Here is a 17,469-nt window from a genome sequence, read left to right on the forward strand (position 1 = left end):
CTTGGTTGACATTGAAACCGAGCCTGTTTTTCTCGCTGCCGCTGTGGACAGCGTCCTGGGCATCCTAGGAGATGAAGGGGGAGACAAAGAAAATCGGTCCGCAGTTAGGATCCACCGGGCGTGGACCCCGACCCTCTGCTCGCCTGCGCGCCAGCCAGAGGCGTCCGCGTGTGGCGCGGATGTAGCTCCCATCCTGCGGCCTCAAAGGCCCCCGCGCGCGAGTGGCTGGCTTCCTGAAGAGTCCCGACGCTCCGGGACCCGAACCAAAGGGTTCCAGGACGCCCGGGGGCCAGGCAGCTCTGGCCGTGCCTCCTCCCCAGCCGGAGCCGCGGAGCCCCTGCGACTTCCCCTGGCGGAACCGCGCCCAGTCTCCCCCGCCACAGTCGGGGGGCCCCGGGCGCCGCGGAGCTCGGGCTGCGGACCACGGTGGGCACGTGGGCTCGGCCGCAGCGCTGCGCCAGGCACCGGCGCCCCGGCACAGCCCCTGCCGGTGGGGAGAGGGATCCTCCCCCCCGTCTACTTTGCACCAGTCCGAGGGAATTTGCGGTCGGTGACGCGCATCCTTAAGCGAGCCACCTGCAGCGCGGGGCGCGCCGCTGAGGGCGGCATCGCAGGGCTGCGCCGGCGCGGCCTGGGGACCCCGGGCTCGGGAGGCCATGCCGGCGTTGGCGCGCCTCGGCGGCCGGCTGCCGCTGCTCGGTAAGGCCCCGCTCGCCCGCTCGAGCCCCCGCGGCCCCCGGCCCCCACCCCGCGCGGGGACCGGGCGCGCGCCTCCTCCGTCCCCGCCGCCGCGCGCCTCCCCGCCCCGCTCCTTCCCTCGCTCCCGCGCCCCTCCCCTCTTTCGCGCCCTCCAGGCTCGCCCAGAACCCGCCCGCGGCCCCGGCCTGGCCCACCCCGCGTCCTCCTCCCCCTCCTCTCGCGTCGCCGCTCCGACTCGGGCCGCGGTACGGACCGGCGGCCGCGACCCCGCAGGCGGCCTCGCCGAAACGCTGCCTGGGGCTGCGGCCGCCCCGCCCGCCTCTCTGGCTGCCCGCTCGGCCCGCGCGCCCGGGTAGTGGGCCGGCAGCCCGAGTCTGCGGCCCCGAGCTGGGCACCGGGGTCCGGGACCTCGCCTGCACCGACTCCGGCTACCGTAGACTCCTGGGTGGCGTCTTTAACTCTTCTTTTGAGGTTTTGATTTAGGGAGTGAACTCTGATGGGAAGATGCGCCCGCGTTCTCCCCCAAAGCGAGTCATCTCGGGTAACGACCCCCTACCCGCCGAATGTCGGTTGGATCAATGAATACTTACTTTGGAAATATTATGCAAACGGGGTTTACATCTTAAAATACTAGCTACCCCCTCCTCCTGTACTCGATTTTTATCCCGGCATTAAACCCCAAGGGGCTTTTCAAGGACTCAGCTGACTGTTCCCAAATATTCTGGGTAGCACAGTTGTTACTGGAAAAAAAAAACAAACAAAAAACACCCTTTAGATCCAGTTCATCTATTTGGAAAGAACGAGAGGGTTGACTTGCGTTTAGGGTGAAGGAGACAGAGTCTTGGGAGCCGGGGAGGCTCTAGGTCCCGGTCCTAGTTCTGCAGCCTTGGGGGACCAGCCCTCACTGTCCCCGGCCCCGGCATTGTGCTCTGTCCAGTGAAGGAGTCTGGCTGTGACTCCTCCAGCCCCAAAATTCTCGCAGTCTTTCTTGAATCCTCTGTGGTACATAAAATATTTGCAGTATGGACGTGCAGGAATTATTTCCAATAGATTTTGTTTCAAATAATTCAGAATTATAGATTTAAAAAATGTAACAGAAGGGGGAAAAGAGCGGAAAAACATCTTGCATTTCCTAAACATCTTTGTTAATTGGGAAATATGGACATTTCAAATGTATGGTACAATATGTTTTTCAGAGTCTGTTACAAAAAGTTAGCTTTCTGTTATGTACAACATTAGCAGTAAGTGGATTTTTCAGCAGCATACAAAGGCTTTCGGAAAGTATAAACATCAGTACATGAAACTATAGTTAAGCTGCATTGAATTCTTTTATATTTAGGGACAATCTCAGAAATTCCTATATCTCTCTCCAGATTTTTCTAAATTAGGTATAATTCACATAGAGCAAATATGCACACATCTTAATAGCACAACTCCATTAGTGTTTGTGTAACCGCGTAATCATCCGATCAAGACACAGAGCACTTCTAACTCCGCCCCCTCTCAGATTATACCCCCCAAAGGTAGCCACTATTCTGACTTCTGATACCATGGTTTTGCCTGTTTTTTGAACTTCGTGTAAACCAAATCATTATGTTTTTTTTAATGTCCAGCTTTTTTCACTCAACGTTGTGATTATGAGATCCAACCTTGTTCTTAGTAGCAGTGTTGTTGTTTTTCCCATTGCTAGGTGCTATTCCTTAGTATGAATAGATTATACAATTTAATTATCCATTGTTGTTGAAGAACATTTTGATTGTCTCCAATTTTGTGTAATGAAACGCAACACAGCTGTGAATATTCTTTTACATGTTTTGGGGGGACAGAAACACCCATTTCTCTTTGATACCCTCAGGTCTAATTCCTAGATTATAAGGGAAGGCGTATGTCAGTTTTGGTAGGTACTGTCAAACAGTTTTCCAAAGTGGTTTTACCAATTTACATTCCCACTAGCAGTGTACGGGAGCTCCGGTTCTTCACATCTTTGCCAATCCTTGCTGTTACAGATTTTCTTGAACGAAGAAGCACAAAGTGAGAAGCTTAAAAGTGAGGACTTTAAATGTTTAAAAGCTTTACATTCCTTGAATTTTTGGACGCCATCCCCATTTCCCTTATATTGTAAGCTCTACCTTTCATAAATAATGATGAGGTTTTCTAAGTAGTATTTAAAGAATGGACACATGCTCTCCATGGCCTTAGCTGCATTCTGTGCTGATCGTGGCTAGGAGGAGGATTTCAGTATTTCAGTAACTGACAACTGTTTCTCTCATTAGTGTCAGAAAATTCCATTCAGAGCTTTGACCTACACGTTTTAGTTGGCATCCTTTGCCCTTGCTGCTTGTCTTACTATTTGCCTTCTTGTGAGCTGGTAGCCTACAGGGGACCGATTCAGGAGGAGGGGGAGGGAAGGGATGCTATGCAAAGATTGGTTTGAATTGGATGGGACACCGGACTTGGTGACCTGGTGTTAAGGTCCCCTTCGATCCTAAAAGTCTTGGTTCTAATTGTTACCATCATACAAATTTAGATTTGGCCATTCATTTCTTCTTGGGTACTTCACGTGGATCTGTAGTAAATTATCCTCTTAGGTTTAATTATGAACTACTTGGCTCTACTTTTTATAACTAAAAAGACACTTTCATTAATTCTCAGTTATCAGTAAAGATTTTGTTGGTGGTGTTATTGACGTCTCCTGTTGTTTGACTGAAAAAAGTCAGGTAATGACGAGATATTAATTGTGGGGGACGAAGACTTACTTATATTCCAGGGAGGACTTAAGAAAGAAGAAGAGGAAGCCTGCATGAGAAAGAATTTTTTTATTTGACCAACTTTTATTGAATACCTATTTCAGTGCTAGGCGCATGGGGGTACAAAGATGAAAGAGATGGGGAGGGGAGAACTTACATATCAATAGTTAATTCCGTTCTATTTTAAACATGCATGGTCATCGCCTTTCCCCAAGAACACATTTCAGCACAGAGCTTGCTTTCAGTGAGTTAAACCTTCCAACACGTTTATCGTGATCGCTAAATATCTGTGGATGGAAAACAGCATGCTTCAACGAAGGAAGCTTTGACCAGGTCACAATAGGAATCCCAGGGCTGTCGTCCCCTAAAACTACTTAAACATGGATATACTGTGTCCAATGGTTGTGGGAAAGCAACGGCTCTTCCATTTAAAATGAAACAAATGGGTTGTTCCAGGGTGCAACATGGCCCCCTTTTTTTTTTTTAGGTCCTAGGAAGAAGTAATTTTCCAAATGGTTCTTGGAACAAATTTGTGGACTGCATTTTACTCCCCAGGGAGTATCCCTGCTCAGCTGAGAAGTCCACAGGAGAGCTCAGCTTCATGACTTTCTCCACAATTCTTTTTATTCCCCTCAGCTGGTCATTCTCTAATGAAACTCACAAAGCAATGTGACAAGAGCCCTTACCAGTCAGTGTTCAAGATTGCTATCTTGCTGGATCCCCAAGTAGCCACCAGATATTGCCTTAATCTTTGGGTCAAGATTCTGATTTGGGCAAAAAAGCAAATAATCTCAAAAGTATGGTATCTTATCATTTTTCTTGATTTTGAAAGGGATCTTGGAGAGGACAGGAATAAGAATTTGCAGAGGGGAAATTGAGGGGCTGAAAATTCGCTTGGCCTGCTTTGTAATTTGCTTAGCTTGGTCTCGCCACTATGCTCCCTCCTTTATTCACTCTGAAATAGCAAAGTCTTGTGAATCTCACAGTAGATGGTTTGCCTGAATAGAGCTTTTGGTTTTCATCAGATGACTTTGTGATCTTAGTATTTTTCCATCAAGATTGCTAAAAAAGCCTTAGCTACTTCTTAGTTAGGTAGCCATGGTTGTGTGGCCAAAGGTTTTTCTGTCTTTTGGGGGTCTGTGAGCTTTACACATAAGTGATTGAATTACCCCTGCGGCTGGAACTCTTTGTAGAACTCTGATGGTCGTTCGTTGGAATCACGCAATTCTGTTCGATGGGTCCCGACACATGGAGAGGAAAGTTAAAAATAATATAAAGTACACACACAGTGTTCTTTTGTGGCTAGAGGAATTGCATAAGATCCTAAAAGAGGAACTATTGTTATTTTTTAGGTTAAACAGTAAAAATATTTTTTCACTGCTGTCATTGTAAGTCAATTGGTAGCCAAGAAACCTCCATAAAATTATTTACAGTCTACTTTAAAACAGGCTATTGTCATTATTTCTTTAAACCATTGTGTTTTGATTTGAAGATATCCACGGAATTCAGTCTTCAACTGCTTTGCTATTTGAGTTACGATGTTCCCAATGTGAGGGATTCAGTTCTTGGAAGTGATGCAGATGAATATGTCAGGACTAGCTACACAGTTAGGAAACGTGAATTCTTTATTTTGGCACGGAATGCCTCTACACTTAAGTTCCTCATCTGAGAAAAGGAGATAAGCAGTGTCTGACTCCTTCATCAGATAATACCTGTAAAGTGCAGCTGCTTCCCTGGTTAGGCAGGTGCTTTGCAGAAGAAAGCGTCAGGATTTAGAGTCACGGGATTTTCCTCCTTGCCTTCTTAGACCCTTGGGAGCACCGTGTAGTCCAGTAGGTGCCAGACAGTCCTGGTTCCTGCTCGGTCTAATGTTAGGGGCGTTGGTGGGAAAGGGTAGGCATGTAAAAGGAAAAGGCATGTAAAAGGAAAATCGCAGAGTAATTTTAGAAATAAGCACCGAGGCTGAGCCTCTAATGCAGACTGAGAAAATAAGGCAAGACCTCCAACAGGAGGTGATGCCAGACCCTTGATTAGAAAGGTAAGACTTGATAGGGAAAGGGGAGGATCAGGACATTCCAGGCAAATAGGACAGTGAGGAAAATGGTACAGAGGTGAGAAACACAGGGTAGACGGAAACTGTAATTCCATCCTGGTTACTGAGGCACAATGTCTGAGGATAGGGGAACCCTCATTTAAAAAGTTGTGAGGGTCTTCCCTGGTGGCGCAGTGGTTGAGAATCTGCCTGCCAATGCAGGGGACACGGGTTCAATCCCTGGTCTGGGAAGATCCCACATGCTGCGGAGCAACTAAGCCCGTGAGCCACAACTACTGAGCCCGCGCTCCTAGAGCCCGTGCTCCGCAACAAGGGAAGCCACCGCAATGAGAAGCCCACGCACCGCAACGAAGAGTAGCCCCCGCTCGCCACAACTAGAGAAAGCCCGTGCGCAGCAACGAAGACCCAATGCAGCCAAAGATAAATAAATAAATAAGTAAATATTAAAAAAAAATAAGTTGTGACTTAGAAAATTGAAGCCTGTTCAATGGGTAGCTTTCTTAAAAAAAAATTCAGGGTTACCAGAGGCTCTGTGTGTGATGTGTAAGGAGTGTTTTAGTGATGTGATAAAGGACTTGGATATTATCATGTGGTCCAAGAGTCTCTGGATGGAATTCAGGGGGTCCGTTGCATCCTTCACGGGGTGTGTGTGTATGTGTGTGTGAAGGTTAATTGCTTTCATCAGATTTTTCAGTGGGATTCGTGATTCAAATGGTAAGGACCAGTGCTGTAGTTTGTCGACGGGTTTGAGGGAGATGCTCGATGTGTATTTTAGAACGACATTTTTGGGGTCTGTGTCAAGGATGCGTGTCAGGCAGACAGGAACACGGCAGGGAACATGGCAGCTAGGAAGCTGTTGGCAGTAGTCCAGGCCAGAGACAAACAAGGACTGGAATTGGGGCAATGGTAATAGAGATGCAGAGCTGCGGAGAGATTTGGGGATTATCAGGAGGTTAAAACGTCAAGGTTTGGCAGCTGCCTGGATGACGGGAAGTAGTGGGGAGGGAGGAGTCGAAAATGACTTCTGGGTTTCTGGACTTGGTGACAGTGGGTGTGCTGGCACTGTCAGGGTGGGGGTGGGGAGGGAGTAGGTTTAGGAAGGAAAACAGGGAGTTCAGTCTGAGAGTAAGGTTCCTGGGGGCCACCCAGACATACAGCCATACACACAGGAGGTATGAATGTGGAACTCCTGAGCAAATAGACTGTGGTTAAAATCATGGGAATTTACAGAGAAAGAGCATAGACTGACTGGCAAGGATGAGAGCTCCCCAGGTCTAAGGAAGAACACACAATCTCTGGATCTTTCTTGTGACCAGCCCCATCCTGAGGCTACAGAGGGGCCCCACCCTAAACTGCCTTGTTAGCATAAACTCTGGAGTGCCCAGAAGGGGTCCCTTATGATTAACAACAGACACTCCTATCCCTCAGGGAATTCCAAGGATTTTTAGGAGCTTTGTGGAATCAGGACTAAGACCAAATATATTCATTATACCATCCGGTCTGCTGCCCTCTTTTACCAAGTGAGGAAAGTGGGGCCCAAAGAGGTTAAACGACTTGCTGAAATCCAGGGTTATCACAGCAGGTAACTCAAAGCTGGACTTGGAACTCAGATCTTCAAGTCTTACCGGGTTCTCTGCCTCACAGCAGACTTGACTTGGAGGATTTGACAGTGAGGTGTCCTGACATTCTCTGATTTGTTTTATAATGTCTAAAACCATCACTTTTTCAGTGGAGTAGACTTTACTTTTACCTAAAATTTTATTTTAGATGGGTGCCAAATTTCTTTCTCCACTTATCCCCCTACCACCCCTCAGGAGCTCTCTTCCGATTCTAAAATTGTCCTTGGACTTCCCTGGTGGGCCAGTGGTTAAGACTCCAGGCTTCCACTGCAGGGAGCACGGGTTCGATCCCTGGTCAGGGAAGTTCCGCATGCTGCGCGGTGTGACAAGAAAATAAAACAAACAAACAAATGAAGTTGTCCTCATTGCTCAGGATATGTTTGGAACGAGACTCTGGGAAGTGCTACCAGGGTTTTGGAACGGATTCTCAGAAAGAGCCTTCATATCAATGGGGGCAAATTCTTCCTCTGGCTTTTTAAAAAGTCAGATTTATTGAGGTATACTTTTCATATAACAAACTTTACCCTTTTTACTGTATGGCTCTATGAGTTTAACCAACACATACAGTCACATAACTACCACCACTATCAAGACAGAGAACATTTCCATTTCCCCCAGAACTGCCCTTATGCCCCTTTGTAGTCAACCCTGATGCCCATCCCCAACCCCGGCAACTAGTTATCTCTTTTTTTGTCCCTATCATTTTCCCCAAATTTTCCAGAATGTCATGTAAGTGGGATTTTACAGTATATATAGACTTTTGAGTCTGTTTCTTTCACATAGTGTAATTATTTGAGATTAATCCATGTTGTTATGTATATCGGATCCTTTTTCCTTTCTATTGCTGTGTAGTATTCCATGGTATGGATGTGCAAAGTTTGTTTATCCACTAACCAGCTGAAGTTCATGAGTTTGCTTCTAGTTTCTGGCCATTATGAAAAAAGCCGCTATAAATATTTGAACATAAGTCTTGGTGTGAGCATAGGTTTTCATTTCTCTTGGGTACATATCTTAGGAGTGGTGTTGCATCACTGGAATGTATGCTAAGTGAATATTCAGCTATACGAGAAGGTGCTAGCTTTTCAAAGTGCATGTACAGTTGCTCAAAATCATTGTCGTAACTTGGTATGGTCAGTTTTTTTGGTTTTGTTTTTGAACATCTCTAACAGGTGTAGCAACATGTCATTGTGGTTTAAATTTGCATTTCCCTAATGATGTTGATCACCTTTTTGTGTGCTTAATTGCCATGCTATGTTTTGTGTGATGAAGTGTCTCCTAAAGTCTTTTGCCTGTTTTTTATCAGGTTGTTTGTTTTGAAAATATTTTCTCCCATCCTGTGGCTTGTCTTTTCATTTTTTTAACTGTGTCCTTTGAAGAACAGAAGTTATTAGTTTTGATGAAGTCCACTAGTGGAGAAATATTAGCTCTATACTAAACACTGCTCTGGTCTCACCTAACCAAGCTTAAAAGCAAGACTTGAAGGGATCAAGTGTTTACAGTGAACTTAACTACATCTCAGAAAAAAGTTCAAGAATATTTAGCAGAACACAGAAATATCCGACAGCAGGTAAAATTCACAATGTCTGGCATCTTGTTACAAATTAACAGACAAACAAAAGATAAAAATTCAACCCATAATAAGGAGAAAACTCAAATATCCAAAGGAGACCCATAAATGGCATAGAATATAGAATTACTAGACAAGAACATTAAAATAGTTGTTATAACTATATTCCTTGTGTTCCTGAAGCTAGAGGAAAGCTTGTACGTGTTAAGTAGGGAAATAGCAAATATGAAAAAAATCACACAAATTAAACTTCCAGAGGTAAAAACTAAAATTATACTGGTTGGGGTTAATAGATTAGATACTGCAGAAGAAAAGATTGGTGAACTTGAAGACACAGCAATAGAAACTATCCAAAATGAACAGAGAAAATAGTCAAAGTAAAATGAACAGAGAATCAGCGAGCTACATGAGGACTTCAGTTGGTCAAACATACATGTAAGTCTGCCGTATGAATGTATCTGTTTTCTCTGGATGCATTTAAGATTTTCCCAGACAATAGCAAAAAGGAGCATGAAGACTTTCTTTAATGAGTCCCAAATAGGGGCTTTGTTGAAAGTGGCTACTTGCTATGACAAAATACTATAGGTTCTCTAAAAGAGGTTGATTTTTTTAAAGTTGGTTGGCACATTCAATTTTGTCTTTAAAGTACTAGTGACCTCTCATTCTTGTCTGGATTCCTTCTCAGCCAAAAAATCCTTTTGTTGGCAAATATTCAACAAGCCTGATACCTTGTGTAATACAAAACATTACATGTATACAATGGGACAGTTATGTGTGTTGTGATGAAAAAGGAATTCAGGATATACATGATTAAGAACACGTGTCATTACTAGCAACGATAAAAAAAAAAAGATTTTCTCTTTATCATTGGCTTTAAATAACTTGATTATAATGTACCTTTTGCAGTTTTCTTCCTGATTCATGCGCTTGGGTTTTGTTGGGCTTCTATCATTTGCATCAGATGTAGAAAGAATTTTCTCCATTATTTCATCAAATATTTTCTTCTGTCCTCCTTTCCCCCATTCTCTCCAAGAACTCTAATTACATGTATAGTTGACCACCCAAAGGGAGTAAAATAGAAGACTTTAAAAAAAATGTTTAAAATGTTAAGATAATTGATTACTTACAGCAAAAATAATATCAGTGATTTTGGGGGGGTTTAAAACTTATGTGGAAGTACGCTGTATGACAGCAATAGCACAAAGCCTAAAGAGGGATGAAATGGAAATGTACTATTGTAAGTATATACTGATACTATTGTATTCTGATATCATATATGAGGTGATATAAGAGCAGTTAGAAGTAGACTACGTTAAGATAAAGACATATACTCTAAACCTCAAAGCAGCTACTACAATAAAAAAAGCAAAGCATTATAGGTGATGATCCCAGAAAGGAGATGATGTGGAACCATAAAAAATACTCAGTTCTTCCCAAAGGAGGCAGAAAAACAGGAAAAGGGGAAAAAAGAACAGATGGACAAATAGAAAACAAAGAATAATATGGTAGATTTAAACCTAAGCGTATCAATAATGTCATTAAGTAATCTACATATCACAATTAAAAGGCAGAGGTAGTCAGATTTTATTAAAAAGAAAAAAAAAAAAAAAAAGCAAGACCCAACTATAATGTTCTTAAATGAAACCAGACTTGGATAGGAAGACACAAATAGGTTAAAAGTGGAAGGATAGGGGAAAAAATTGCATATGCTAACACTAATCAAAAGAAAACGGGAGAAGCTAAAATGCTAGACAGTATATTTCAGAGCAAAGAATATTACTAGGGACGGAAAGTCATTTCATAATGCTATAAGGCTTGATTTATCAAGAGGACATAAAAATCCTAAACATTTATGTATCTAATAACAGAGCTTGAAAATACATGGATCAAAATTTGATTGAATTGCAAGGAGAAATGAACAAATCCATAATTAAATTCAAGGAGTTCAACACTCCTTCAGTAATTGATAGAAGAAAGAGAAATAAAGCATTAAGATGTAGAAGCCTTGAACAACAGTATCAACCAACTTGACCTAATTTTCTTTAAAGAATTTTCTTTAAAGAATACTTAACAGCTGAATATAGGTTCTTTTCAGTTGCATGCAATACACATCAATTTAGACCATAAAACAAGCTTCCATAAATTTTATTCCTTTATTTATTTATTTTTATTTTTAAAAATTAATTAATTAATTTATTTTTATTTTGGGCTGTATTGAGTCTTCGTTGCTGCACACAAGCTTTTTCTCTAGTTGCGGCAAGCGGGGGCTACTCTTTGTTGCGGTGCAGGGCTTCTCATTGCAGTGGAGCAAGGGCTCTAGGCACGCGGGCTTCAGTAGTTGTGGCACACGGGCTCAGTAGTTGTGGCTCACAGGCTCTAGAGGTCAGGCTCAGTAGTTGTGGTGCATGGGCTTAGTTGCTCCGTGGCATGTGGGATCTTCCCGGACCAGGGCTCGAACCTGTGTCCCCTGCATTGGCAGGCAGATTCTTAACCACTGTGCCACTAGGGAAGTCCCCATGAATTTTAAAAGATTCAAGACATACAAAGTGTATCCTTTGACGGCATTAAATTAGAAATTAATAACAGAAAGATAAATGGAAAATCCTTAAATATTTGGAAACTAAATAACACATTTCTAAATAATACATGGGTCAAAGAAGAGAACAAAAGATAAGTGAAAATGTATATTGAACTAAATGAAATGCAATTTATCAGAATTTGTGGGATTTCTCTAAAGCAGTACTTAAGAGGAAATGTATTGTATTAAATTATTAATTATTAAATGATTAGCAGCATTAAATTATATTGCTATAAATTACTAGAAAAGGATAAAGATCTCAAATCTAAGCACAAGCAAGAGGGGAAAAAAAACAAGTTAAACCCCATGTAAGGGACTTCCCTGGCAGTCCAGTGGTTAAGAATCTGTGCTACCACTGCAGGGGGCATGGGTTCGATCCGTGGTTGGGGAACTAATATTCCTCTTAGCGTGTGGTACAGCCAAAAAAAAAAAAAAAAATCATGTAAGAAACAAAGGAAGCACACATGATCAGAGTGAAAATCAATTAAATAGAGAAAAAGGGAGAAAATCAGTGCAGCCAAGAGCAATAAAATATCAATAAAATTGCTAAACCTCTCTAGCCAAATCGATCAGAGGGAAAAAGGACACAAATTTCTAATAGCAGGAGTAAGAGAGGCAACACCACTACAGAATCTATAGATATTCAAAGGATAATATGGAAATATTATTAACAACTTTATACTTCGACAACTTAACGTTTAATGGAAAAAATTCCTTGCAAGACACATACTACCAAAGCTATCCAGGAAAAATTGATAACCTAAATAATGCTATGTCTGTTAATAAATTGAATTTGTGGTTAAAATACTCCCACAATGAAAATTACTGGATTACTTCACTGGGGAATCTACCAAGTATTTAAAGAGGAAATAATACCAATACTGCACAGATTCTTCCAGAAAATTGAAGAGAAGATAATACTTCTCAACACATTCTATGAGGCCAGCTTTACTTTGATACCAAAACCAGAAAAAGACATTACAAGCAAAAAACAAACCTGCAGACCAATAATTGCCATGAAAATAAATGCGAAAATTCTTAGCAACACTTTAGCAAATTGAATTCAACAGTGTATACATGGGCTTCCCTGCTGGCGCAGCGGTTGAGAGTCTGCCTGCTGATGCAGGGGACACGGGTTCGTGCCCCAGTCCGGGAAGATCCCACATGCTGCGAGGCGGCTGGGCCCATGAGCCATGGCCACTGAGCCTTTGCCCACAATGGTGAGAGGCCCGCATACCGCAGAAAAAACCAAAAAAACAGTATATACAAAAGATAATATATCATGTCTAATCGGTGTTTATTCCAGGAAGTCAAGGTTGGTTAATATTTGCAAATGAATCAATGTAGTTCACCATATTCACAGAATAAAAAAAAAAGCCATTAAAAAACAAAAACAAACCTGTATGATTATCTCAATAGATACAGAAGAAGCCTTTGACAAAATTTAACATCCCTTCCTGATAAAATTTCCCAGCAAACTAGGAATAGAAATGATTCTCCTCAAACTAAGTAAAGGTATCTATGAAAAACACTTAGCTAACATCAAACTTAACATCAAATGACTAAGTATTTTATCCTAAGATTAGAAATAAGGCAAGAATATCGATTCTTACTACCTCTTTTCAACATTGTACTGGAGATTGTAGCCAGTGTAATAAGGCAAGGAAAAGGCATCCATATTGGAAAGGTAGACGTAAAACTGTCTATTTGCAGGTGACATTAATCATATACGTATAAAATCCTATGGAACCTACAAAAAAGTAACGATAACTAATAAACAAATTCTGTAAGTTTGCGTGTTACAGGTTTAGTGTAGAAAAATAAATTGTGCTTCTGTAACAATCAGAAATTGAAGTGAAAAATATAAAACAGCACAAAAATATGAAATAGGGATAAAGATAGACAAGATCTGTACGCTGAAAACTCCAAAACGTTGCTAAGAGAAATTAAAGGAGCCCTAAATAAAGGATATATACAATGTTTATGTACGGTATGACTCAATATTGCTAAAATGTCAGTTTTGCCCAAATCAATCTAATGATTCGATACAATTCCTGTCAAAATCCCTGCAGAACTTTTTGCAGAAATTGACAAGCTTATTCTAAAATTCATATGGAAATGAAAGAGACCTAGAATACCCAAAACAACTTTGAAAAAAAGAACAAAGTTTGAATATTAATAATACTTGATTTCAGGGTTTATTATAAAGCAATAATAAGACAATGCGGAATTGGCACCAAGATAGACAAATAGATCAGTGGAAAAGTATAGGAATTCCAGCAATAAATCAGAAATATGCGATCAATTTATTTTTGATGGACGTTTAGAGGCAATTCAATGGAGAAATCATAATCTTTCACTATATGGTGCTGAAACAATTAGATACTCATTTGCAGATACAGTCATATGAACAACTTTGATTCATGTATCATACCATATAAAAAGTTTACTCAAAATGGATCACAGACCTAAATTTAAAACTAAAATGTAAATGTAAAAACCTACATGTAAAACCTGAAACTGTAAAACTCCTAGGGGAACATCTTTCTAACCTTATATTGGACCAGGATTTTTTTAGTTACAAAACCAAAAGCATAAAGAAAAACTGATAAATTGGACATCTTCAAGATCGAGTTTCAGGTCTTCAAAAGACATGTCACAGGTTCGTGGCAAATATTTGTCAATTACATATCTGATTAAGGACTTGTATCCAGAATATACATTTTTTAAAAACTCGACGATGACTGTGAAGGAAGCTCCTGAACTCACCTCCTGCCATGGACACACCAAATCTACGGCTACACATGGAACAGTTCCTTCTGAAGGAAATCCGGAAACCAGCTAAGCAACTCTTACACATCAGGCAAATGAGAAAAAAAAAAAATTTGAAATGGATAGAAAAGACTGAGACACAGTCTTGCCATAAGTCCAGCCCCCAGCACAGCAACATGCAATTGGTAAGGAACTCACAACTTTAATTTTCTCCCTGAGGAGCGAAGGGTTTGGACCCGGCATCTAGTGTTCCTACTATTAGGACTTCCATCTGAGGGACAGGCCCCCAAAACACCTGGCTCTGAAGCCAGTGGGGCTTATGTCCATGAGACCCACCAGAATCTAGCAAACAAAGAAACAGTTTGTAAAGGTTTGCAAGGACTCATTTTGACTATACCTGAGGCTCTGGGCCGAGGTAACAGACATAAACGTCCTTCTCCCAGTTTCTTCCTTAAAGAGGCCTGTTTTTTTAAAAAAAAATTTTATTGAAGTATATAGTTGGTTTACAATGTTGTATTAGTTTCTAGTGTACAGCAAAGTGATTCAGTTATACCTGTAAGTATATACATATTCTTTTTCAAATTTTTTTCCATTATAGGTTATTGCAAGGTAATGAATGCAGTTCCCTCTACTATACAGTAGGACCTTGTCATTTATCTGTTTTATATATAGTAGTATGTATCTGTTAATCCCAAGCTCCTAATGTATCCGTGCCCCTCCTTCCCCTTTGGTAACCGTGAGTTTGTTTTCTATGTCTGTGAGTCTGTTTCTGTTTTGTAAATAAGTTCATTTGTATCATACTTTTAGATTCCACATATAAGTCATATCATATGATATTTGTCTTTCTCTGTTTTTCTCTGACTTACTTCACTTAGTATGATAATCTCTAGGTCCATCCATGTTGTTGCAAATGGCATTATTTCATTCTTTTTTATGGCTGAGAAATATTCCATTGTATATATGTACCACGTCTTCTTTATCCACTCATCTGTCAGTGGACACTTAGGTTACTTCCATGTCTTGGCTGTTGTGAATAGTGCTGCTATGAACATTGGGGTGCATGTATCTTTTTGAATTATAGTTTCGTCCAGATATGTGCGCAGGAGTGGGATAGCTGGATCGTATGGTAGCTGTATTTTTAAGTTGTTTTTTTTTTTAGCTGCTCCACTCAGCTTGTGGGATCTTAGCTCCTTGACCAGGGATAGAACCCAGGCCCCCGGCAGTGGAAACATGGAGTCCTAACCACTGGACCACCAGGGAATTCCCTCTGTTGTTAGTTTTTTAAGGAACCTCCATCCTGTTCTCCACAGTGGCTGTATCAATTTACATTCGCACCAACAGTGCAAGAGGGTTCCCTTTTCTCCTCACCCTCTCCAGCATTTATTATTTGTAGACTCTTTGATGATGGCCATTCTGACTAGTGTGAGGTAATACCTCATTGTGGTTTTGATTTGCATTTCTCTAATAATTAGCAATGTTGAGCATATTTTCATGTGCCTGTTGGCCATCTGTATGTCTTCTTTGGAGAAATGTCTATTTAAGTCTTCTCCCATTTTTTGATTGGGTTGTTTGTTTTTAAAGAGGCCTACTTTCAACCTGAGGGTCAGACTCCTAATTTAACATACATCTAGGAACTGACTGCAATTCTGCCTGAGACTGGGGAGGCTGGAAGCACCATCTACACGTCCCCCCTCTGATATCTCTCTGAAAGGAGCTTTTGCACATATCAGAACCCTGGCCTTTGTGACTGCCATGCAGAGGATACACCCCCTTGATCTGGTGGCCAGCAGGTCTTGCATTTGTGGGCCCCACTGGACCGTAGCAAACAAAGAAACAGTTATTAACTGGCTATCCCTTATGGCTCAGTGCAGAGAGAGCAGAAAGAAACACTAGCTCCCATTCTCTCCCTGAAAGAGGTCTGCTTGCCACTGCCTGAACATCCAGCTTCCCATCGCTGTGCATCTAGGTGCTGACTGAGATCCTCCCCTTTGGTACACTGACAAGTCATGGTACCCCCTCACTACTGGGAGACAATAAGCACAAAGAAGGCAATTTGAGAGACAACCAAGAGCTAAGCCTGGGCTGAAAGATAAGATTTATCTTCTACAAGAGACCACTCTGTGAATACTGGGAGGATATGGCTGTTTTATCTAATTCACAGAAACCAACATGGAGAATTAAGGGAAATGAAGAAAGAAAGGAGTGTGTTCCAAACAGAAGAACAAGATAAAACTCCAGAAACAAACCCCAGTGAAATGGAGATAAGTGATTTACCTGTAAAGAGTTCAAAATAATGGTCATAAAGATGCTCACTGAGGTCAGGAAAACAATGCATGAATAAAGTAAGAATTTGCATGGAGAGAGAGAGAGTTTAAGAAAGTACTAAACAGGGCTTCCCTGGTGGCGCAGTGGTTGAGAGTCCGCCTGCCGGAAGCAGGGGACACGGGTTCGTGCCCCGGTCCGGGAGGATCCCACATACCGCGGAGCGGCTGGGCCCGTGAGCCATGGCCGCTGAGCCTGCGGGTCTGGAGCCTGTGCTCCGCGGCGGGAGACGCCACAGCAGTGAGAGGCCCGCGTACCACAAAAAAAAAAAAAAAAAAAAAATCAGTGATCACAGATCATCATAACAAATTAATAATAACAAAAAAGTTTGAAATATTGTGAGAATTACCAAAATGTGACACAAAGACATGAAGTGAGCAGACGCCGTTGGAAAAAATGGCTCTGATAGACTTGCTCAAGGCAGGGTTGCCACACCCTTATTAAAAATGCAACATCTGTGAAGCACAATAAAGCAAAGTGCAATAAAACAAGGTATGTCTCTACTATGAACAATTATATACCAACCAAATGGACAGCCTAGAATAAATGAATAAACTTCTAAAAACATACAACCTACCAAGACCAAATCATGAAGAAACAGAAAATTTGAACAGAATTACTAGTAAGGAGATTGAATCAGTAAACAAAAAAATAAAGCTCCCAGAGAAAATCCAGGAGCAGATGACTTCACTGATAAATTCTAACAAACATTTAAAGGAGAATTGTTTCAATCCTCTCAAACTCTTCTAAAAAATAGAAGAGCTGGGAACACTTCCAAACTCATCTTATGAGGTCAGCATTACCCTAACACCAAAACCAGAAAAGGACACGACAAGAAAAGAAAATTACAGGCCAATATCCCTGAACATAGATGCAAAAATCCTCAAGGAATTGTTAGCAATCTAAATTCAACAGTACATGAAGAGGATCGTATACCGTCATCAAGTGGGTTTTATTCCACAAATGCAAGGATGGCTCACCATCTGCAAATCAGTCAATATGATACACCACATTAACAAAATGAAGGATAAAAATTATATGATCCTCTCAAGAGATGCAGAAAAAGCGTTTGATAAAATTCAACATCCACTTATGACAAAAACTCTCAACAA

At 41.6% G+C, this 17,469-nt stretch overlaps 1 protein-coding gene across 3 annotated transcripts in view; it reads left to right on the plus strand.

Annotated features, from left to right (window-relative positions):
* The first annotated feature begins 398 nt into the window (after positions 1-398).
* Positions 399-17,469, plus strand: part of FLT3 (fms related receptor tyrosine kinase 3) — an 85,721-nt gene continuing 68,650 nt past the window's right edge. The window contains exon 1 of one of the 3 annotated variants that reach the window (XM_067713601.1): positions 399-699. In XM_067713601.1, the coding sequence (XP_067569702.1) occupies positions 657-699 (43 nt within the window). In that variant the 5' untranslated portion in view covers positions 399-656. The remainder of the gene's footprint in view (positions 700-17,469) is intronic. The other 2 variants (XM_067713603.1, XM_067713602.1) reach the window with 2 other exon arrangements.

This window comes from Pseudorca crassidens, chromosome 18 (assembly GCF_039906515.1).
Source record: "Pseudorca crassidens isolate mPseCra1 chromosome 18, mPseCra1.hap1, whole genome shotgun sequence".
Classification (NCBI taxonomy): Eukaryota; Metazoa; Chordata; class Mammalia; order Artiodactyla; family Delphinidae; genus Pseudorca; species Pseudorca crassidens.